At 46.8% G+C, this 23228-nt stretch overlaps 1 protein-coding gene across 3 annotated transcripts in view; it reads left to right on the top strand.

Moving 5' to 3' along the window:
* Positions 1-23228, top strand: part of fbxl17 (F-box and leucine-rich repeat protein 17) — a 350800-nt gene that overhangs the window by 303538 nt on the left and 24034 nt on the right. For all 3 annotated transcript variants that reach the window (XR_006838514.1, XM_046346816.1, XM_046346817.1), the window contains one exon: positions 18361-18503. Coding sequence is in view for 2 of the 3 variants with exons in the window: in XM_046346816.1 (XP_046202772.1) it covers positions 18361-18503 (143 nt within the window). In the remaining variant the exon portion in view is untranslated. The remainder of the gene's footprint in view (positions 1-18360; positions 18504-23228) is intronic.

Here is a 23228-nt window from a genome sequence, read left to right as displayed (position 1 = left end):
AGTTGGGCATCTCCGGCGCGGCCCGCTTGGATTGCGTCCTACCTGACAGGTCGCTCCTACCAGGTGGCGTGGCGAGAATCTGTCTCCTCACCACGCGCTCTCACCACTGGTGTCCCCCAGGGCTCTGTTCTTGGCCCTCTCCTATTCTCGCTATACACCAAGTCACTTGGCTCTGTCATAACCTCACATGGTCTCTCTTATCATTGCTATGCAGACGACACACAATTAATCTTCTCCTTTCCCCTTCTGATGACCAGGTGGCGAATCGCATCTCTGCATGTCTGGCAGACATATCAGTGTGGATGACGGATCACCACCTCAAGCTGAACCTCGGCAAGACGGAGCTGCTCTTCCTCCCGGGGAAGGACTGCCCGTTCCATGATCTCGCCATCACGGTTGACAACTCCACTGTGTCCTCCTCCCAGAGCGCCAAGAACCTTGGTGTGATCCTGGACAACACCCTGTCGTTCTCAACTAACATCAAGGCGGTGGCCCGTTCCTGTAGGTTCATGCTCTACAACATCCGCAGAGTACGACCCTGCCTCACACAGGAAGCGGCGCAGGTCCTAATCCAGGCACTTGTCATCTCCCGTCTGGATTACTGCAACTCGCTGTTGGCTGGGCTCCCTGCCTGTGCCATTAAACCCCTTCAACTCATCCAGAACGCCGCAGCCCGTCTGGTGTTCAACCTTCCCAAGTTCTCTCACGTCACCCCGCTCCTCCGTTCTCTCCACTGGCTTCCAGTTGAAGCTCGCATCCGCTACAAGACCATGGTGCTTGCCTACGGAGCTGTGAGGGGAACGGCACCTCAGTACCTCCAGGCTCTGATCAGGCCCTACACCCAAACAAGGGCACTGCGTTCATCCACCTCTGGCCTGCTCGCCTCCCTACCACTGAGGAAGTACAGCTCCCGCTCAGCCCAGTCAAAACTGTTCGCTGCCCTGGCCCCCCAATGGTGGAACAAACTCCCTCACGACGCCAGGACAGCGGAGTCAATCACCACCTTCCGGAGACACCTGAAACCCCACCTCTTTAAGGAATACCTAGGATAGGTTAAGTAATCCCTCTCACCCCACCCCCCCTAAGTTTTAGATGCACTATTGTTAAGTGACTGTCCCACTGGATGTCATAAGGTGAATGCACCAATTTGTAAGTCGCTCTGGATAAGAGCGTCTGCTAAATGACTTAAATGTAAATGTAAATGTAAACATACCCTCGTAATACTGACTGTCCTACCTATACTTGACTTTGGCGATTTCATTCACAAAATAGCCTCCAACACTCTACTCAGCAAATTGGATGCAGTGCCATCTGTTTTGTCACCAAGGCCCCATATACTACCCACCACTGCGACCTGTATGTTCTAATTGGCTGACCCTCGCTTCATATTCGTCGCCAAACTCACTGGCTCCAGGTCATCTATAAGTCTTTGCTAGGTAAAGCCCCGTCTTATCTCAGCTCACTGGTCACCATAGCAGCACCCACACGTAGCACGCGCTCCAGCAGGTATATTTCACTGGTCACCCCCAAAGCCAATTCCTCCTTCTTTCCTTCCAGTTCTCTGCTGCCAATAACTGGAATGAACTGCACAAATCACTGAAGCTGGAGACTCATATCTCCCTCACTAGCTTTAAGCACCAGCTGCCAGAGCAGCTCACAGATCACTGCACCTGCACATAGCCCATCCAACTACCTCATCCCCATACTTTTATTTATTTTATTTATTTTATTTATTTTGCTCCTTTGCACCCCAGTATCTCTACTTGCGTACTCATCTTCTGCACATTTATCACTCCAGTGTTTAATTGCTATATTGTAATTATTTAGCGACTATGACCTATTCATTGCCTTACCTCCCTTATCCTACCTCATTTGCACACACTGTATATATACTTTTTATATTGTATTATTGATTATATTCGTTATTCCATGTGTAACTCTGTGTTGTTGTTTGTGTCGTACTGCTTTGCTTTATCTTGGCCAGGTCGCAGTTGTAAATTAGAACTTGTTCTCAACTAGCCTACCTGGTTGAATAAAGGTGACATTTAAAAATAATTAATAATTTTTTTTAAAAACTGTTGTTACTAAATGAGGCATCGTCTGCTTTCTTGAAAATGTTAATGCTACAGCATACAATGTCATTCTAGACGAGCATGACAATGCCCCCATGCACAAAGCGAGGTCCATACATAAATGTTTTTTTCGAGATTGTTGTGGAAGAACTTGACTGGCCTGCACAGAGCACTGACCTAAACACCATTGAACACATTCACATTACATTTAAGTCATTTAGCAGACGCTCTTATCCAGAGCGACTTACAAATTGGTGCATTCACCTTATGACATCCAGTGGAACAACCACTTTACAATAGTGCATCTAAATATTTTAAGGGGGGTGAGAAGGATTACTTTATCCTATCCTAGGTATTCCTTAAAGAGGTGGGGTTTCAGGTGTCTCCGGAAGGTGGTGATTGACTCCGCTGTCCTGGCGTCGTGAGGGAGTTTGTTCCACCATTGGGGAGCCAGAGCAGCGAACAGTTTTGACTGAGCTGAGCGGGAACTGTACTTCCTCAGTGGTAGGGAGGCGAGCAGGCCAGAGGTGGATGAACGCAGTGCCCTTATTTGGGTGTAGGGCCTGATCAGAGCCTGGAGGTACTGAGGTGCCGTTCCCCTCACAGCTCCGTAGGCAAGCACCATGGTCTTGTAGCGGATGCGAGCTTCAACTGGAAGCCAGTGGAGAGAGCGGAGGAGCGGGGTGACGTGAGAGAACTTGGGAAGGTTGAACACTAGACGGGCTGCGGCATTCTGGATGAGTTGTAGGGGTTTAATGGCACAGGCAGGGAGCCCAGCCAACAGCGAGTTGCAGTAATCCAGACGGGAGATGACAAGTGCCTGGATTAGGACCTGCGCCGCTTCCTGTGTGAGGCAGGGTCGTACTCTGCGGATGTTGTAGAGCATGAACCTACAGGAACGGGCCACCGCCTTGATGTTAGTTGAGAACGACAGTTTGTTGTCCAGGATCACGCCAAGGTTCTTAGCGCTCTCTCTTAGCGAACACCTTTGAGATGAATTGGAACACCAACTGCGAGCCAGGCCTAATCGCCCAACATCAGTGCCCGATCTCACCAATGCTCTTGTGGCTGTATGGAAGCAAGTCCCAACATCTAGTGGAAAGCCTTCCCATAAGATTGGAAGCTGTTATAGCAGCAAAGGGGGGACCAACTCCATATTAATGCCCATGGTTTTGGAATGAGGTGTTCAATGAGAAGATGTCAATATACTTTTGGCCATGTTGTGTATATTCATGTATGTTGTGTATTTTAATTGTTGTGTTTCCTGGTTGGACCACAGGCAGCAGCTAATTTGGGATCCTAATATAATGCCAAATCCAGGTGAAAGCTATGATCCCATATTGATGTCACCTTCAATCCATCTAACTACGTAGATGAAGGGGAGGAGACCTGTTAAAGAAAGAGACGTGGATTGTGTATGTGTTCCGTTCCGAGGGTGGATGGGCAAGACAAGAGATTTCAATGCCTTTGAACAGGGTATGGTAGTAGGTGCCAGGGGCACCGGTTTGAGCGTGTCAAGAACTGGAACACTGCTGGGTTTTTCACGCTCAATAGTTTCCCGTGTGTATCATGAACGGTCCACCACCCAAAGGACATCCAACCAACTTGACACAACTGTGGGAAGCATTGGAGTTAACATGGGCCAGCATCCCTGTGGAACGCCTTCAATACCTTGTAGAGTCCATGCTCTGATGAATTGAGGCTGTTCTGAGGGAAAACTCAATATTTGGAAGGTGTTCCTAATGTTTTGTACACTCTATATAGGACTATGGGTAGTATCTGACTGATTATGAGTTTATTTGAGGTCTCAGAGTGAAATGATAAAGATTAAAAGGTCTGTGGATAAAAATTAAAAAAATTGATTTTAAATGATTTATACTTTTGATACTTAAGTATATTTGAAACCAAATACTTTTAGACTATTACTCAAGTAGTATTTTACTGCATGACTTTCACTTTTTCTTGAGTAATTTTCTATTAAGAAATCTTTACTTTTACCCAAGTATGACAATGGGTCCTTTTTCCACCAGTGATGGTGAATGGTGGTTAATTAGTTAGTCCAGAATAGCTTTAGAGCTGAGGATTTTGGAATGGAATCCTTGTCATGATGTCATCAGGTGATTCTGGAATGGAATCCTTGTCATGATGTCATCAGGTGATTCTGGAATGGAATCCTTGTCATGATGTCATCAGGTGATTCTGGAATGGAATCCTTGTCATGATGTCATCAGGTGATTCTGGAATGGAGGTCCTTGTCATGATGTCATCAAATAAAATAAAATGTATTTATATAGCCCTTCGTACATCAGCTGATATCTCAAAGTGCTGTACAGAAACCCAGCCTAAAACCCCAAACAGCAAGCAATCAGGTGATTCTGGAATGGAATCCTTGTCATGATGTCATCAGGTGATTCTGGAATGGAGGTCCTTGTCATGATGTCATCAGGTGATTCTGGAATGGAGGTCCTTGTCATGATGTCATCAGGTGATTCTGGAATGGAGGTCCTCCTCTGTAATTAGGCTGAGACCACCCTGGTGGGTGTATGGCTGTGTGGGTGGTTGTTTAGCGGGGATGGGTAATAGATGGGTAAAAAGAGAGGCATTCCATTGGTTACACACTATTAACCACTGGGGTCAGGGACAGGGATAGGGGTCCAACTTTATGACGGGGGACAGGAGAGATATAGTGTGTGTGTTATCACACACACACACACACACTGTGTTAACAAGGGTCAAGGACAGGTGATGCTGCTTTACGATCAACGGTGCGACTGCAGCACATTGATAGGAAGTGGTGGCGACTGGTGACAGGAGTCTGAAGCCGCATTTGACAAGCCTATCCAAAGTGACTTACAGGTGCATTTAGGGTTAAGTGCCTTGCTCACGGGCACATCGGCAGATCCCCCCCGCCCCCGGTGGCCTTTCGGTTACTGGCCCAACGCTCTTAACCGCTAGGCTACCTGCCGCCTCTTTCAAAGGAAATTGGACATATTTTATTTATTTTGAATTTACCACCTTGGTTAACCTCTTAACAGTAGTCTATGTTGCAGTACCTTCCAGTAGGGATTTTCCACTTAGGCTACTCTATCTGACTATGCCAACCATATGTAATACCTAACGACCTTAACAAGCGTAACCAGCATACAGTATGTAAGAGCAGCTTGTTTTGGGGATCTCTGGATGAGATCAGAGCGTGTAATTACCCTTAAGACGTTTTCTCTACGCTAGTGGATTAGCCCAAATCCATAAGCATTGAACACAGCCACGCTTCACAGCCTCTCTCTGTCAAACATCATCTCTCTGCTCTCCTGGAGAACCACTTGTTTTCCTTTTCTAATCCCTCGTCTGGTGTATCTCTCTGTGTCATGCACGCCCACACATGCAGATGCTCGCGCGCACACACACACACACACACACACACACACACACACACACACACACACACACACACACACACACACACACACACACACACACACACACACACACACACACACACACACACACACACACACACACACACACACACACACACACACACACACACACTTTGTATTGTGAGCCAGAGTCTATGTAGAGACATGAAGGTCACTACTCAGCGCTTTGTGTCTGGGGGTGTTTTCACCAAACCCTGATGTACTATTCTGAAAGAGATCCATATGAAACTGTAGAGCCATAGTATGATAGAGCATATTGCAACAGGCTGGTGCTTTTCATCTTACACACAGATCTGACACGGCAGCCACACATATCTGGAGCCAGGGCCTATAAAATACTTAGGATATTTTCCCCCAGTTTAACTTCAAAGATGCAGTTCCTGTGGATCCTAATGTTGTCTGACATGACAAAGTGCTGATGTCAGAGAGAAAGAGAGAGAACGAGACAAACACAGAGGGAGGACAAAGACAATCCTTTCCAATATCCTATTAAAACCCCCCTCTTTCATTTGGACAACACAGATACAACTCACCATGTCCCATCTATCTGTGCTTTAGGGCTCAATAGTGTCTGTGTATCGACAACTGTTCCTTGGCGTTACACCTCAGCCATCGTTCAGGGTAGCAGTGTTTGTTTTTAACAAGTGGACAGAACAAAAGTGATGGATTTATTTATGGAGTTCAATTGTTGTAGTTCTGTCCTTGAGCTGTTCTTGTCTATTAATGTTCTGTATTGTGTTTCATGTTTTCTGTTTTGTGTGGACCCCAGGAAGAGTAGCTGCTGCTTTCGCAACAGCTAATGGGGATCCATTAGCTAATAAGGGGCCTCCCAGGTTGGCGCAGTGTTCTAGGGCACTGCATCGCAGCGCTAGCTGTGCCACCAGAGACTCTGGGTTCGCGCCCAGGCTCTGTCGCCGCCGGCCGCGACCGAGAGGTCCGGGGGGCAACGCACAATTGGCCTAGCGTCGTCCGGGTTAGGGAGGGTTGTCTCATCGCGCACCAGCGACTCCTGTGGCGGGCTGAGCGCAGTGCATGCGAACCAAGGTCGCCAGGTGCACAGTGTTTCCTCCGACACATTGGTGCGACTGGCTTCCGGTTTGGATAGGCGCTGTGTTAAGAAGCAGTGCGGCTTGGTTGGGTTGTGTTTCGGAGGACGAAAAATACTACGAAAAAGGGGGATAAAAAAATACAATAATTACAAAATAAATGGAGGAGAGAAAAAAATACCCAAAATAAATAAGAAATACCTTGGACGGACACACACACACACACACACACACACACACACACACACACACACACACACACACACACACACACACACACACACACACACACACACACACACACACACACACACACACACACACTTTGGTACGTTTGCCAATGTTCCAGGAGAAAATATGCTCCACTTGTTATGCAGGTGAATGAGGACCCAAAAGCGACTTAGCGAAAACAGAGTCTTTATTCCAGTAAAAGGCAAAAGTAATAATCCTGGAAAACTCAAGACGAAAACAAAAAAGGAAAAAACTTAAATCCACTCGTAGTAACGAGGACAGACTGGAGACTCGACCATTGACTGCAGGTTGCTTCGGGAAGGCACCGACCGTAGCAGACTAAGACACCTGCTCACACGCAGCATCTGAAGGAGACAAGACACGACAGGGCGAGACAAGGACACAGCACAGCGAACATCATACAAGGATCCGACAAGGACAGAAGCGGAAAACAAGGGGAGAAATAGGGACTCTAATCAGAGGACAAAATAGGGGACAGGTGTGAAAAGACTAAACGAGTGAGTTAGGAGAATGAGGAACAGCTGGGAGCAGGAACGGAACGATAGAGAGAGGAGAGAGAGGGAGGGGGAGAGAGAGGGATAGAAAAAGGGAACGAACCTAATAAGACCAGCAGGGGGAAACGAACAGAAGGGAAAGCACAATGACAAGACAATATATGACAAAACATGACACCACTTTAAAGTCTTAGGTCACATCTCTCTCATCTCTTAAGAGAGACTTGCTCTCTCTCTCACACACACACACACACACACGCACACACACATACACACACACACACACACACACACACACACACACACACACACACACACACACACACACACACACACACACACACACACACACACACACACACACACACACACACACACACACACACACACACACACACACACAATATGTTTACAACTCCACCTTCCACCACAAGGTTATTGCACAGGAATTCAATCACTGTGTGTGTTTTCTTGTCTCAAATGCACTGCCATAAAGTACATCAGAGTTGTTGTTATTGACTTCACTAGTTGTGCTTCTCAGGGCATGGTGATTGGCGCACACACACTGGCAGAGAGGGCAGGGGCATTCTCTTAGTCAACCTCTGATCTAATTTAAAGCAGCTGACCCAGTGGGTGTGCTCCTGCCCTCTTCCTGCCCTCTAGTTAATGAATTTCCTTGATTGAGCGTGTCCCTCCTAAACTGCCCCCCCCCCTTCTTCGGTGTCACACTCAATCTGCTCCCCCTCTCTATGTGCCTCTCCAGCTCAGCCACATATTGGTGCCTGGCGCATTTCTGTTCCCGCTCATTTGATTCAGTTTGACTGAAACATCAGGGCAGTAAAAGCTCACCTCACACAAACCTCTCCCTTTCTCTATTTCTCTATCTCACTCGCTCTCTTTTTCTCTCTCCTATTCCCACAAACAGGAAAACAAATAGTTTCAAACATATCCAGTCTTGTGGTGTCCTGTTGATTTTCTCCCCACACAGACTTTGTATAATGTCTCCTGCTTAGCTACAAAACACCATTAGAATGTACATTGCTTGACCTCTACTTCAAAGCAGACAAGGTTTTAGTTTCCCAGTATCACCAGATTAGTAAAACTTACTCGGTAAATAAGGGTTAAAAATAAAAAATAGTCTTCATTCTCACACAGTGCAAGGCGTGTCCTCCACTGACCTGGGGTCAGTTACTGCTGGGGTCACCAGCGGTGCCAAGTCACTTTCAAACGCAGACTTAACGTTCCGGTGTGGTATTTATTATACATGACATTGATTGTAGTAACCTGCTTTCTACCGTACATGAACCCAGTCAGGTGACCCGCTCCCGTTTGATCATGACTTTTCCCTCCTTCACACATCAATCAGCGGTGCCGTGGTAACTGTTACTAGAGTAACTAACGGTGCTTTCGGGGGCTAGCTGAGGCCTCCGATGTCTTGTGGCTGTTAACTGGGGGTTGCCATGTCGTCTCTAGGCCTATTTACCGACGACACATGTTCTCTTTCTGGTCGTTCTTCTCGATAACTACGTCAGGGGGAAGTCATGCTGTGTCTGTTACTAGCGTAATGCTACAGCAGACATTGTGGTCCGAGTCATACTGAATGGCTTTAGTGTGTGCATGTGCCTGCCGATAGTGCAGGTTTGAGCCCACAGTACCATCTAACTCGGTCACACGCCGAGCCAGAATCACCCAGACATACCCAGTCCCGTTCTAAAGGGTTTTTGACCAGACGCATCTTCTGGCGCAGTAATGATGGGTGTGTCTGGGATGGCGTTACAGCCAGGCAACCAGAAGGGCCTTTACTCTGGGGTTTGATCACACTGCGGCCTGGGGAGGGGGAGTACTTTACGCTGGGGTTTGATCACGCTGCGGCCTGGGGAAGGGGAATACTTTACGCTGGGGTTTGATCACGCTGCGGCCTGGGGAGGGGGAATACTTTACGCTGGGGTTTGATCACGCTGCGGCCTGGGGAGGGGGAATACTTTACGCTGGGGTTTGATCACGCTGCGGCCTGGGGAGGGGGAATACTTTACGCTGGGGTTTGATCACGCTGCGGCCTGGGGAGGGGGAGTACTTTACGCTGGGGTTTGATCACGCTGCGGCCTGGGGAGGGGGAATACTTTACGCTGGGGTTTGATCACGCTGCGGCCTGGGGAGGGGGAATACTTTACGCTGGGGTTTGATCACGCTGCGGCCTGGGGAGGGGGAATACTTTACGCTGGGGTTTGATCACGCTGCGGCCTGGGGAGGGGGAATGCTTTACGCTGGGGTTTGATCACGCTGCGGCCTGGGGAGGGGGAAGTACTTTACGCTGGGGTTTGATTACGCTGCGGCCTGGGGAGGGGGAATACTTTACGCTGTGGGGTTTGATCACGCTGCGGCCTGGGGAGGGGGAATACTTTAGACGCGACACAAAGGGCAGACTGGAGCTGCTTTCGAGTAGACATGACAGTTAGACTCTCTGGAATACATCAGCTATATATATATATATATATATATATATATATACACACACACACACACACACACACACACACACACACACACACACACACACACACACACACACACACACACACACACACACACACACACACACACACACACACACACACACACACACACACAGCATCCCAGTAAATCTTCAAGTTATCACGTAATGTCCTTAGTAGCCTTTCTATCTTAATCAGAGTCAGTGGTTAGGATGTTGTGTAGGGTTACGGCAGGCAGGGGAATGGGTTCAGAGCTCTCAGGTAATTACCTACCGTTATTTAGGATAATGAAATAAGTGGATTCCATATCTAATATGCCTGTAAATAATGAAATAAGGGACTTATGTGTGTGCGCATGTTTGAATATTCCATCTGATATGCCAGTAAAGAATGGTTAACCCCTGACTGCTAGGTCAGATAGAAAGGGGACTAAACTGATTAAGTTTATACTTTTAAGTGCACTCCCTAGTCCCACAGAGTCTCACAGAATGGTTACAAGGTTGACCACTGCTTGACCTCCTGCTCATAAAAATGGTAGCCGGCTAAATCTAGGGTGGGTGGCAATTTGAATTTTGAATTTTATTAAGATCCCCATTACAAGAATTTGAATTTTGAATTTTATTAGGATCCCCATTAGCTGAGGCCATGGTATACAGAGCGATAGAAAGTGGAAGAGAATTTGAATTTGGAATTTTATTAACATCCCCATTAGCTGACGCCATGGTATACAGAGCGATAGAAAGTGGAAGAAAATTGGAATTTGGAATTTTATTAACATCCCCATTAGCTGACGCCATGGTATACAGAGCGATAGAAAGTGGAAGAGAATTTGAATTTTATTAGGATCTCCATTAGATGACGCCATGGTTTACAGAGCAATAGAAAGTGGAAGAGAATTTGAATTTAGAATTTTATTAGAATCCCCATTAGTTGATGACATGAGAGAGAAAGCAGAAGGTCAATGTGCTATGTGGTTCTCTACGCTGGAATAGTCAGTTGTAGATTCGAGAGATACCATTTCTGTCATGTGTTTTAAAATGGTTGAAATCCAGTGTGTATGTTAAGTCTCAATTGATCTCTCCTTTCTACTTCTCACCTAGTTCCTCGCCTTTATACACACTGCACAGTGCACACCAAAGGACGCATGAATGTGCACACACACTCGTGTGTACACACACACACACACACACACACACACACACACACACACACACACACACACACACTGGTGGCAGGTAGTCTTTTTCTTGCATAATACTTATTTTTCTCAGACAGGAAAGACCATTTCCAGCTCCTATGATCTGTCCTTTGTGAAGTGTGTCTGTGTAGTGTGTGAGAGGGTCTGTGTAGTGTGTGAGGAGAGAGGGTGTGTAGTGTGTGAGGAGAGAGGGTGTGTAGTGTGTGAGGAGAGAGGATGTGTCGTGTGTGAGGAGAGAGGATGTGTCGTGTGTGAGGAGAGAGGGTGTGTCGTGTGTGAGGAGAGAGGGTGTGTCGTGTGTGAGAAGAGAGAGGGTGTGTCGTGTGTGAGAAGAGAGAGGGTGTGTAGTGTGTGTGAGGAGAGAGGGTGTGTAGTGAGGAGAGAGGGTGTGTAGTGTGTGAGGAGAGAGGGTGTGTAGTGTGTGAGGAGAGAGGGTGTGTAGTGTGTGAAGAGAGAGGGTGTGTAGTGTGTGAGGAGAGAGGGTGTGCAATGTGTGAAGAGAGAGGGTGTGTAGTGTGTGAGGAGAGAGGGTGTGTAGTGTGTGTGAAGAGAGGGTGTGTAGTGTGTGTGTGAGGAGAGAGGGTGTGTAGAGAGGGTGTGTAGTGTGTGAGGAGAGAGGGTATGTAGTGTGTGAGGAGAGAGGGTGTGTAGTGTGTGAGGAGAGAGTGAGTGTAGTGTGTGAGGAGAGAGGGTGTGTAGTGTGTGAGGAGAGAGGGTGTGTAGTGTGTGAGGAGAGGGTGTGTAGTGTGTGAGGAGAGAGGGTGTTTGTGTGTGAGGAGAGGGTGTGTAGTGTGTGAGGAGAGGGTGTGTTGTGTGCGTGAGGGGAGAGGGTGTGTAGTGTGCATGAGGGGAGAGTCTCTGAGGGGGAGATTTGGGATTTCAGTGTGTGCGCGCACGTGTCAGGTGACCCGATTCTCTTGTCTCTGAATATGGCCAGAGAGGAATGCCACGGTATTGAAGCCTAATGGAATGTGTTGCCGCCAATTATGGTCGCCCCTTGAAACCCCATTGAAACATTGGTACCTGCACTGACCAAAATAACAACTGTCCCTCTTTAAATGTCGATGCGCTATTGAAATGCTTCTCTTTGGGGTTATGTGTTCATCTGGGTAGAGTCATTATCCTTGGTCTTCTTCTTTGTGGAATAGCAAAGGTTAAAACTCTCCTGGGTGTGTCACTGGCCCTCTTAGTTTGAGGCACATGGTCTATACTGTGATCCTCTGTCTAGCACTAACTGAGCATGCAAGGTTCCCCAAAAATAGAGTTGTCAGCTTCCTGAATGGACATTTTCCCGGTAATCATGTGCCATTTGCCGTTTTGTAATAGGAGTTGGATTGGAATTCTCAGAACCAGTCTTTTGCATTTGTGTGTCTCGTGTTGCTTGCGTGCGTTAGTGCATGTATGTGTGTGACTTTGTGTATGCGTGGACCTGTGTTCCTCTCCCCTTTACATGAGCGATCATTCTGTGTGTACGTTCCGTTAAGACAGGCCGGTTATCTTCCTAATGAGAACAGAAGAATATCCAGGTTTTGTCTTTTGACAGAATCATCCATCTAGGGAAGAAGAAAAAAAATGAAACAATGTCTAATGAAATTGTTGGTCCGTGTGTGTGTGTGTGTGTGTGTGTGTGTGTGTGTGTGTGTGTGTGTGTGTGTGTGTGTGTGTGTGTGTGTGTGTGTGTGTGTGTGTGTGTGTGTGTGTGTGTGTGTGTGTGTGTGTCTGTGTGTCTGTGTGTCTGTGTGTACTGTGTGTACTGTGTGTCTGTGTGTCTGTGTGTACTGTGTGTACTGTGTGTCTGTGCGCTTGTCGGTGTGGCTGTGTGTGTGTGTGCGTGTGTTACATTACCTCTGTATGTGTGTGAGTAATAGTGGCACAGACGCATTTGTTTGAGTTCCCGTTCCTTATTGGATTTGTGTTCCGAGAGATGAGGCCCGGGTGTATCTGTCTTGGTGTATCTGTCTTGGTGTATCTGTCTTGGTGTGTGTGTGTGTGTGTGTGTGTGTGTGTGTGTGTGTGTGTGTGTGTGTGTGTGTGTGTGTGTGTGTGTGTGTGTGTGTGTGTGTGTGTGTGTGTGTGTGTGTGTGTGTGTGTGTGTGTGTGTGTGTGTGTGTGTGTGTTGTTTTGCTTCTCTGAACCCTGTGTGGCAGGGCCAGTTGATCTTATCTGCAGTTTTCTTTCTCTCTCTCTCCATACAGTCAGTGTGTACAGTCGCCTCAGGGCACACAAAAAAGAGTCGAGCATTTTTCACCCAGGACCAAATCAACTCTCACCGTTAGCATGAATAATAAAAGGCATGCATCAACCACTCGTGGTTATCTATAGCCAAGCATCATCGCTGGACAGACGCACACAGATACAGATGCACACTCGTGGATTCACAGTGCAACCTAGTGCAGGGTAAGAGAGCATCTCAGATGTGTTGTGTATTTATCAGGGTTTGCTTTTTGGGGGGGGGGGGGGGGTTATAATATGGCCGTCTACATACAATGCATTCTGGTGGAATCAGTGCTCCTCTTGTGTAAAAGGCCGTGGCCAATGGTTTCCAATGGCAGGTTGTAGTAGATGCTGTCTCAGACTGTCCCCTAGCAGGGGGATAAAAATGAATTTCCTTTTTTAGTCATTTAGCATATCGCTCTTATCTAGAGTGCCGTACTGGCGTAATTAGAGTTAGGTGCCTTGCACAAGGGCACACAGTGGGAGTTTTCACAGAGTCTGCGCGGGGATTCGGACCGGCAACCTTATTGTTGCGGGCCCAACGCTCTTAACCGATAGGCTACCTACAGTAGGAAAAGGGGGATACCTAGTTATACAAAAAAAATCCAGGATTTTGTATGAATTTATTTGCAAATTATGGTGGAAAATAAGTATTTGGTCACCTACAAACAAGCAAGATTTCTGGCTCTCACAGACCTGTAACTTCTTCTTTAAGAGGCTCCTCTGTCCTCCACTCGTTACCTGTATTAATGGCACCTGTTTGAACTTGTTATCAGTATAAAAGACACCTGTCCACAACCTCAAACAGTCACACTCCAAACTCCACTATGGCCAAGACCAAAGAGCTGTCAAAGGACACCAGAAACAAAATTGTAGACCTGCACCAGGCTGGGAAGACTGAATCTGCAATAGGTAAGCAGCTTGGTTTGAAGAAATCAACTGTGGGAGCAATTATTAGGAAATGGAAGACATACAAGACCACTGATAATCTCCCTCGATCTGGGGCTCCACGCAAGATCTCACCCGATGGGGTCAAAATGATCACAAGAACGGTGAGCAAAAATCCCAGAACCACACGGGGGACCTTGTGAATGACCTGCAGAGAGCTGGGACCAAAGTAACAAAGCCTACCATCAGTAACACACTACACCGCCAGGGACTCAAATCCTGCAGTGCCAGACGTGTCCCCCAGCTTATTATGCCAGTACATGTCCAGGCCCGTCTGAAGTTTGCTAGAGAGCATTTGGATGATGTCATATGGTCAGATCAAACCAAAATATAATTTTTTGGTAAAAACTCAACCCGTCGTGTTTGGAGGACAAAGAATGCTGAGTTGCATCCAAAGAACACCATACCTACTGTGAAGCATGGGGATGGAAACATCATGCTTTGGGGCTGTTTTTCTGCAAAGGGACCAGGACGACTGATCCGTGTAAAGGAAAGAATGAATGGGGCCATGTATCGTGAGATTGTGAGTGAAAACCTCCTTCCATCAGCAAGGGCATTGAAGATGAAACGTGGCTGGGTCTTTCAGCATGACAATGATCCCAAACACACCGCCCGGGCAACGAAGGAGTGGCTTCATAAGAAGCATTTCAAGGTCATGGAGTGGCCTAGTCAGTCTCCAGATCTCAACCCCATAGAACATTTTTGGAGCGAGTTGAAAGTCCGTGTTGCCCAGCAACAGCCCCAAAACATCACTGCTCTAGAGGAGATCTGCATGGAGGAATGGGCCAAAATACCAGCAACAGTGTGTGAAAACCTTGTGAAGACTTACAGAAAACGTTTGACCTCTGTCATTGCGATAAATTGAGATAAACTTTTGTTATTGACCAAATACTTATTTTCCACCATAATTTGCAAATAAATTCATTAAAAATCCTACAATGTAATTTTCTGGATTTTTTTTTCTCATTTTGTCTGTCATAGTTGAAGTGTACCTATGATGAATTACAGGCCTCTCTCATCTTTTTAAGTGGGAGAACTTGCACAATTGGTGGCTGACTAAATACTTTTTTGCCCCACTGTATTTCCATGCATAATAGAGAGACACGTGATCATATACAACTGTAAGCAAGGTTTGAAATTGTTATGTATTTCAGACAAATATTTGGGCTTCATAATACAAATGATTTGTAATTATGTTCCGGCTCTCCGAACATCTAGTCAAGAAAAAAACGGGCGCATCTGAATCTAGTTAATGTTCCCTGCTCTCAAAGAGCTCTCTGTCGTGTTGATATCAAAGTCCTGATAGGTTTTACGGGGGGGGGGGGGTATGGGGGAGTGCAAATATATGAGGCGATAGGGGTGTGTGATGACACGAGTAGTAGTAAGAATGTGTTCAAACCTCAAAGGAGGACAACTGATGTGGTTTTAGGTCCTCCTGCTGGGAACAGACAAGGCGAGTGGGAGGTGGCGATTAGAGTACGGGAAGCTCTCTGCCCCCTGCCTCTGTCCGGTCGGTCTCTCTTTCACGCACAGATCTCTGCTCGGGCCCTCTCTCAGGGGCGAGCGTCTCTCTCTGGCCAATAAGGCTCCGACCGTATGCTCATGGCGGAATGGAAATGTATCATTTAATGCTTTTTAAAATAGACCTCCTTCCCCTCAAAAGCCCTCTCCTGCCCGACTGTTCTAATGTAACATGTGATATTGGGTGTAATGCAGACGTGGCTCAGGGCACTTGGTTTAAGACATGTGGGTTCTTTGTTCTGTGCTTCTGTCTTTGGATCCGAAACTGGTAGAATAAAGGTTGGTGTAATTAATGACGCGGTGCTTCGGACCACCTGCCCTGTATTTAGTATGTGTATAGTACATGTGTGTGGCCCTTTGTAACAGCCTATAAATATGCAGGTGATTATAATGCATTCATAATACACTGTAACTGGAATCGACCCCTAAATCTGATACCTTGACTCGTACTCTGGGCTGATGGTGTATTTCAGGTCACGTATGCTAAATATGTCTGAAATGGAAAGGTCGATATGAGGGCATGCCTTTCTCCCTCTCTCTGTGTGTGTGTGTGTGTGTGTGTGTGTGTGTGTGTGTGTGTGTGTGTGTGTGTGTGTGTGTGTGTGTGTGTGTGTGTGTGTGTGTGTGTGTGTGTGTGTGTGTGTTGACACTGTTAGTGCATTGACAGAGAGCAGTTTGGTTGAAATACAAGTCCGCCGATTTCATTGAGTCTGTCTCATCCTCACACTCTGACCTGACCAGCACCTGACCTCATGCTCCACTTCCAGGGGCAATTATAACCCTACACTATATTTAACCTCACATATATTTAGACTGCCTGGGTTCATCTTTTGAAGGCAAGGCCTGAGGTCTCTCATGCTACTCGTTAAATAGATTTGAAGTTAGCTTTTTTTTTTCATTTTTCAGGGAAAACAACATGGCCGTTAAGTACATGAGAGAGCATGCAGACCAAAGGCTGACTTTGCCTTTCACCTCTTCTGTCATCCCTTTCACCCTCCCCTAATCCCTTTCACCCTCCTCTCATCCCTTTCACCCTCCCCTCATCCTCCACTCATTAGTGAAGGTGTGAGTGTGTAGAGAACAAAGTCGAGACTCTTTTGAATCGATCACAGAGTAGCGTTCCGCTCGTCCGTCTGCTCAGCGTTTGACGTGTCGGCAGATTTGATGCGTACGTGTTTGTTTCCAGAAACACGGAAACGTGTCCCCTTGTCCTGCTACGAAGCAACAACAAAAAAGTGCCATGGACCGAAATGAGAAGTCGGCGTTTCACTACGAACACAGTAACAGGCGCACGCACACAGAGACACACACACACACACACACGGATCCATGCGATCACGCACTGACAGACAGTGGTTGTATCCTCTGGCATGATGTCCCCTCTTTACTTTGGCACTCAGTGCTTATCTTGTCAGCCTTGTCACATACACACACACACATTTGTTTAGACTGCTGCCGTACTAATCCATTAGAGCGCTGGCATGTGTCACAGCGCTGCCAGGGGAAGGACAGTGTGCCAGGGTGGGGCACCCTGCCAGCGCCGTGTGATCATGTATGTGTGTGTTTGGGCGGCAGGTAGCCTAGCGGTTAAGAGTGTTGGGCCGGTAAAGGTCGCCGGTTTGTTTGCCCGATTTGACAAGGTGGAAAATCTGTCGACGTGGCCTTGAGCGAGGCACTGAACCCTAATTGCTCCTGTAAGTCGCTCTGGATGAGAGCCGTCTGCTAAATGACTCAAATGTAAATGTGTGTGGGTGCGCTCTGTCTAAACAATGGAACAGTGTGTGTGACAGTCACACAGGTCATCAAACCAGCGGGCTGTTTATGCATTCCCTCTCTCTCTCTCTCTCTCTCTCTCTCTCTCTCTCTCTCTCTCTCTCTCTCTCTCTCTCTCTCTCTCTCTCTCTCTCTCTCTCTCTCTCTCTCTCTCTCTCTCTCTCCCCTCTCTCTTCTCGCTCCCCTCTCTTCTCTCTCTCTCTTCTCTCCTCTCTCTCTCTTCTCTCCTCTCTCTATCCCCTCTCTTTATCCCCTCTCTCTCTCTCTCTCTCTCTCTCTCTCTCTCTCTCTCTCTCTCTCTCTCTCTCTCTCTCTCTCTCTCTCTCTCTCTCTCTCTCTCTCTCTCTCTCTCTCTCTCTCTCTCTCTCTCTCTCTCTCTCTCTCTCTCTCTCTCTCTCTCTCTCTCTCTCTCTCTCTCTCTCTCTCTCTCTCTCTCTCTTCTCTCCTCTCTCTCCCTCTCTCTCTCTCCCTCTCTACTCTCCCCTCTCTCTCTCTCCCTCTCTTCTCTCTCTCTCTCTCTCTCTCTCTCTCTCTCTCTCTCTCTCTCTCTCTCTCTCTCTCTCTCTCTCTCTCTCTCTCTCTCTCTCTCTCTCTCTCTCTCTCTCTCTCTCTCTCCCCTCTCTCTTCTCTCTCCCCTCTCTTCTCTCTCTCTCTCTTCTCTCCTCTCTCTCTCTCCCCTCTCTCTTCTCTCTCCCCTCTCTCTCTCTCTCTCTCTCTCTTCTCTCTCTCTCTTCTCTCTCTCTCTCTTCTCTCCGCTCTCCTTCCTCTCTCTCTCCCCTCTCTCTTCTCTCTCTTCTCTCTCTTCTCTCTTCTCTCTCTTCTCTCTCTCTTCTCTCCTCTCTCTCTTCTCTCTCTCTCTCTCTCTCTCTCTCTCATCCCTTACATGACCTTTCTTTCCCCTCTGTCTCCATAGCTCTGATAGCGATTGGCCAGTACAGCAGCACCATAGAGACAGTGGATGCAGGCTGGTGTAAAGAGATCACTGACCAGGGAGCTACGCAGATTGCCAGAAGCAGCAAGTCACTACGATACCTGGGCCTCATGAGGTGTGACAAGGTAAGATGATGCGTAGACACGTGTGTGTCCGCTCTCCCTAAAATACTGTGGAACACACAAACACCCACACGCGATACCAGGCCACCAGTGTCCAGGTCAGAGGATGACCAATTAAACAGTGTCCAGAGGAGAGCGTGTCCGTAAGCCACTGCCCCCGTAGGCCCAGTGTGTGCGGGCATTCGGGCCGCCCCTGTTCAGCGTGGGCTGGTGTATGAGGGGGGGGACGACATCCAGTGTAACGTCCTTATGTCCTAACAAACAAGAGTCGGTCCTGTGTCGGAGCTAAGAGACGGTCAGATCCCACTGATGAAGTGGTCTATACGGACCCACATCATTACAGAGATGGGTGGGTGGATATGCTTCATAATATTTATCTTCCAAAGAGATCATGTCGAACTTGGTCGTGGCGCTATGCTGTAGTTGTTTAATGAAGATGAATATGTATGTGGTAAATGTATAGAAAAGTATGGAGGGACCTTAGGGACCACTCACTGATGAATTGGTCTGTGTTAACATAATTATCCCGGACAGGGTCTGTATGGATCGTGTTTATCTCTGTGTAATAAAGAGTAAGCACATTACAGCACAGGTGCTCGCTTATTCTCTATGGTGATTTAGCAGTACCCTCTCCCCCTGTGACCTTACAATCAATATCTATAGCCACGTGCACACACACACACACACACACACACACACACACACACACACACACACACACACACACACACACACACACACACACACACACACACACACACACACACACACACACACACACACACACAGAGAATTACAACGTCTACTGCGAATAACTACATCAAACAATGTGAGGCGTTGTTTCTTGTAACCGAAAGGTTGCTGGATCGAATCCCCTAGCAGACCAAATCTGTCGTTCTGCCCCAGAACAAGGCAGTTAACCCACTGTTCCCCGGTAGGCCTCCATTGTAAATAACAATTGGTTCTTAAATGACTTGCCTAGTTTTAAAAAGTTGTGTTTTTTTAAAATGTAAACATCAAAATCTTACTCCAGGGGAAAATATATTGATAGTGATATTTCTGGCCTGTAGGAAAGATGGGTAAATATTTGTATTTATTTAGAGTGAGGATGCCAGGAGAGAGGACTCTGGAGGTAATTCCACTAAACGGAGCAGTAATTTGCGGTATTAGAAAGGTATTAGGTATTTAATGGGCCATAAACGGCGAAGAGAAGCCGAGAAGAATATCCTTTCCTGAAGAGGCAGAGACGTGTTCGGTCTCCCAAGGTCACACCAAGCAAGGCCATACTGGAAGCTATTGTTCTTCTCTGTGCCCTGAAAGCATGTTTAGCATTGCAAATGAAGTCAATAGATGTTGCAGAGGTGAAGGGATTTGACTAGTCAAGCTCTGGGCTGTTGTTGTTCGAGGCATCAGTTTGTTTGGTGAGCTCAAGTCTGTGGAGATGGGAGCTACAGATGATCAGGTCTCACACAGAGAGAGAGAGAGAGTAGAAATCAACTGTATATGAACCGTATATAGAATGTACATGAGATGGAGTGATGATGAAGAGAGAGAGAGAAATAGGGAGGGGGTGGTTCAAAGCGGGAGTTTGAAGCTGGAGTATCTAGTCTCCCCATGTAGGCCCGGTGGGCAGGTGTGACCATGCCCTCCATTCACCCTGCACCTCCTACTCTCTCATCCCTCATTCCCCTCTCTTATCTCCCTCACTAGTTTTAAGCACCAGCTGTCAGAGCAGCTCACAGATCACTGCACCTGCACATAGCCCATCCAACTACCTCATCCCCATACTGTTATTTATTTATTTATTTTGCTCCTTTGCACCCCAGTATCTCTACTTGCGTACTAATCTTCTTCACATTTATCACTTCAGTGTTTAATTGCTATATTGTAATTACTTCGCCACCATGGCCTATTTATTACCTTACCTACCTTATCCTACCTCATTTGCACATGCTGTATATAGACTTTTTCTATTGTATTATTGGTTGTATGTTTGTTTATTCCATGTGTAACTCTGTGTTGTTGTTTGTGTCGAACTGCTTTGCTTTATCTTGGCCAGAACGTGTTCTCAACTGGCCTACATGGTTAAATAAAGGTGAACTAAATAAATGTACCCGTCATCTCTCCCTTGGTGCGAACCCAATCCCTCTCTCAACCTCCATCCCATAGACTACACCTGTTTCTCTCTCGCTCTCAATTCAATTTCAATTTAAGGGGCTTTATTGGCAAGGGAAGCATATGGTTACATTGCCAAACCAAGTTAAATAGAGAATAAGCACAAGTGAAATAAACAACAAAAAATGTACAGTAAACATTACACTCACAGAAGTTCCAAAAGAATAAGGACATTTCAAATGTCATATTAAGTATATATATTCGGTGATGTAATGATGTGCAAATGGTTAAAGTACAAAAGGGAAAACATAAAACATAAATATGGGATGTATTTACAATGGTGTTCTTCACTGGTTGCCCTTTTCTTGTGGCAACAGGTCACAAATCTTGCTGCTGTGATGGCACACTGGTATTTCACATAGATATGGGAGTTTATCAAAATTGGATTTGTTTTTCTAATTCTTTGTGGGTCTGTGTAATCTGAGGGAAATATGTGTCTCTAATATGGTCATACATTTGGCAGGAGGTTAGGAAGTGCAACTCATTTTGTTGGCAGAGTGAACATAGCCTGTCTTCCTTTGGCGGCCTTTCTCAATAGCAAGACTATGCTCACTGAGTCTGTACATAGTCAAAACCTTCCTTAATTTTGGGTCAGTCACAGTGGTTAGGTATTCTGCCACTGTATACTCTCTGTTTAGTGCCAAATAAACTCACCAAAAAAATAAGCTTCCCTTTTTCAGGACCCTGTATTTCAAAGATAATTCATAAAAATCCAATTAACTTCACAGATCTTCATTGTAAAGAGTTTAAACACTGTTTCCCATGCTTGATCAATGAACCATAAACAATTAATGAACACTAACAGCGTACAGACGGTAGGCAATTAAGGTCACAGTTCGGAAAACTTAGGACACTAAAGAGGCCTTTCTACTCACTCTGAAAAACACAAAAAAAAGATGCCTAGGGTCCCTGCTCATCTGTGTGAATGTGTCTTTGGCATGCTGCAAGGAGGCATGAGGACTGCAGATGTGGCCAGGGCAATAAATTGCAATGTCCGTACTGTGAGACGCCTAGGTCGGTGCTACAGGGAGACAGGACGGACAGCTGATCGTCCTCGCAGTAGCAGACCACGTGTAACAACACCTGCACAGGATCGGTACATCTGAACGTCACACCTGTGGGTTAGGTACAGGATGGCAACAACAACTGCCCGAGTTACACCAGGAATGCACAATACGTCCATCAGTGCTCAGACTGTCCGCAATAGGCTGAGAGAGGCTGGATGGAGGGCTTGTAGGCCTGTTGTAAGACAGGTCCTCACCAGACATCACAGACAACAACGTCGCCTATGGGCACAAACCCATTGTCGCTGGATCAGAGAGGACTGGCAAAAGTGCTCTTCACTGACGAGTCGCGGTTTTATCTCACCAGGGGTGATGGTTGGATTTGCGTTTATCGTCAAAGGAATGAGTGTTACACCGAGGCCTGTACTCTGTTTCAGGATCGATTTGAAGGTGGAGGGACCGTCATGGTCTGGGGCCGTGTGTCACAGCATCATCAGACTGAGCTTGTCGTCATTCGTCATTGCAGGCTATCTCAGCGCTGTGCGTTACAGGGAAGACATCCTCCTCCCTCATGTGGTACCCTTCCTGCAGGCTCATCCTGACATGACCCTCCAGCATGACAATGCCACCAGCCATACTGCTAATTCTGTGCATGATTTCCTGCAACACAGGAATGTCAGTGTTCTGCCATGGCCAGCGAAGAGCCAGGATCTCAATCCCATTGAGCACATCTGGAACCTGTTGGCTCGGAGGGTGAGGGCTAGGGACATCCCCCCCCCCCCAGAAATGTCCGGGAACTTGTAGGTACCTTGGTGGAAGAGTGGCGTAACATCTCACAGTGAGAAGTAGCAAATCTGGTGGAGTCCATGAGGAGGAGATGCACTGCAGTACTTAATGCAGCTGGTGGCCACGCCAGATACTGACTGTTACTGTGTCTCCTTTTGTTCAGAGACACATTATTCCATTTCTGTCTGTGGAAATTGTTCAGTTTATGTCTCAGCTGTTGATTCTTGTTATGTTCATAGAAATGTTATGTTAAGTTTGCTGAAAATAAACGCAGTTGACAGTGAGAGGACGTTTCTTTCTTTTTTTGCAGAGTTTAGCAATTTAGTTTTCTCAGTTTTTCTGTAAATTCTCTCCAATATGTCAGGTAATTAACGACGTGTCTGAAATGCATTGGGCGCTAGTCGATTCAGGCGCAGCTGGGAACTTTATGGATCGCGGACTCGCCCTTAAGTTAGGGGTTCCGCTGGTGCCGATAGATTCTGCTTTCCCCGTGCACTCCCTAGATAGCCGGCCATTAGGGTCAGGGATGGTGGTCCTTCTGTAGCTCAGTTGGTAGAGCATGGCGCTTGTAACGCCAGGGTAGTGGGTTCGATCCCCGGGACCACCCATACGTAGAATGTATGCACACATGACTGTAAGTCGCTTTGGATAAAAGCGTCTGCTAAATGGCATATATTATTTATTATTATATTTTAGTTTTCTCATGATTTGGTTGTGTTGCTGTCCTGGGGCTCTGTGGGGTCTGTTTGTGAACAGAGCCCCA

The sequence above is a fragment of the Oncorhynchus gorbuscha genome, linkage group LG04 (genome assembly GCF_021184085.1).
Source record: "Oncorhynchus gorbuscha isolate QuinsamMale2020 ecotype Even-year linkage group LG04, OgorEven_v1.0, whole genome shotgun sequence".
Taxonomy (NCBI): Eukaryota; Metazoa; Chordata; class Actinopteri; order Salmoniformes; family Salmonidae; genus Oncorhynchus; species Oncorhynchus gorbuscha.
The sequence above is the reverse complement of the archived record's forward strand: the minus strand, read 5'-3'. Positions and strand labels throughout refer to the sequence as shown.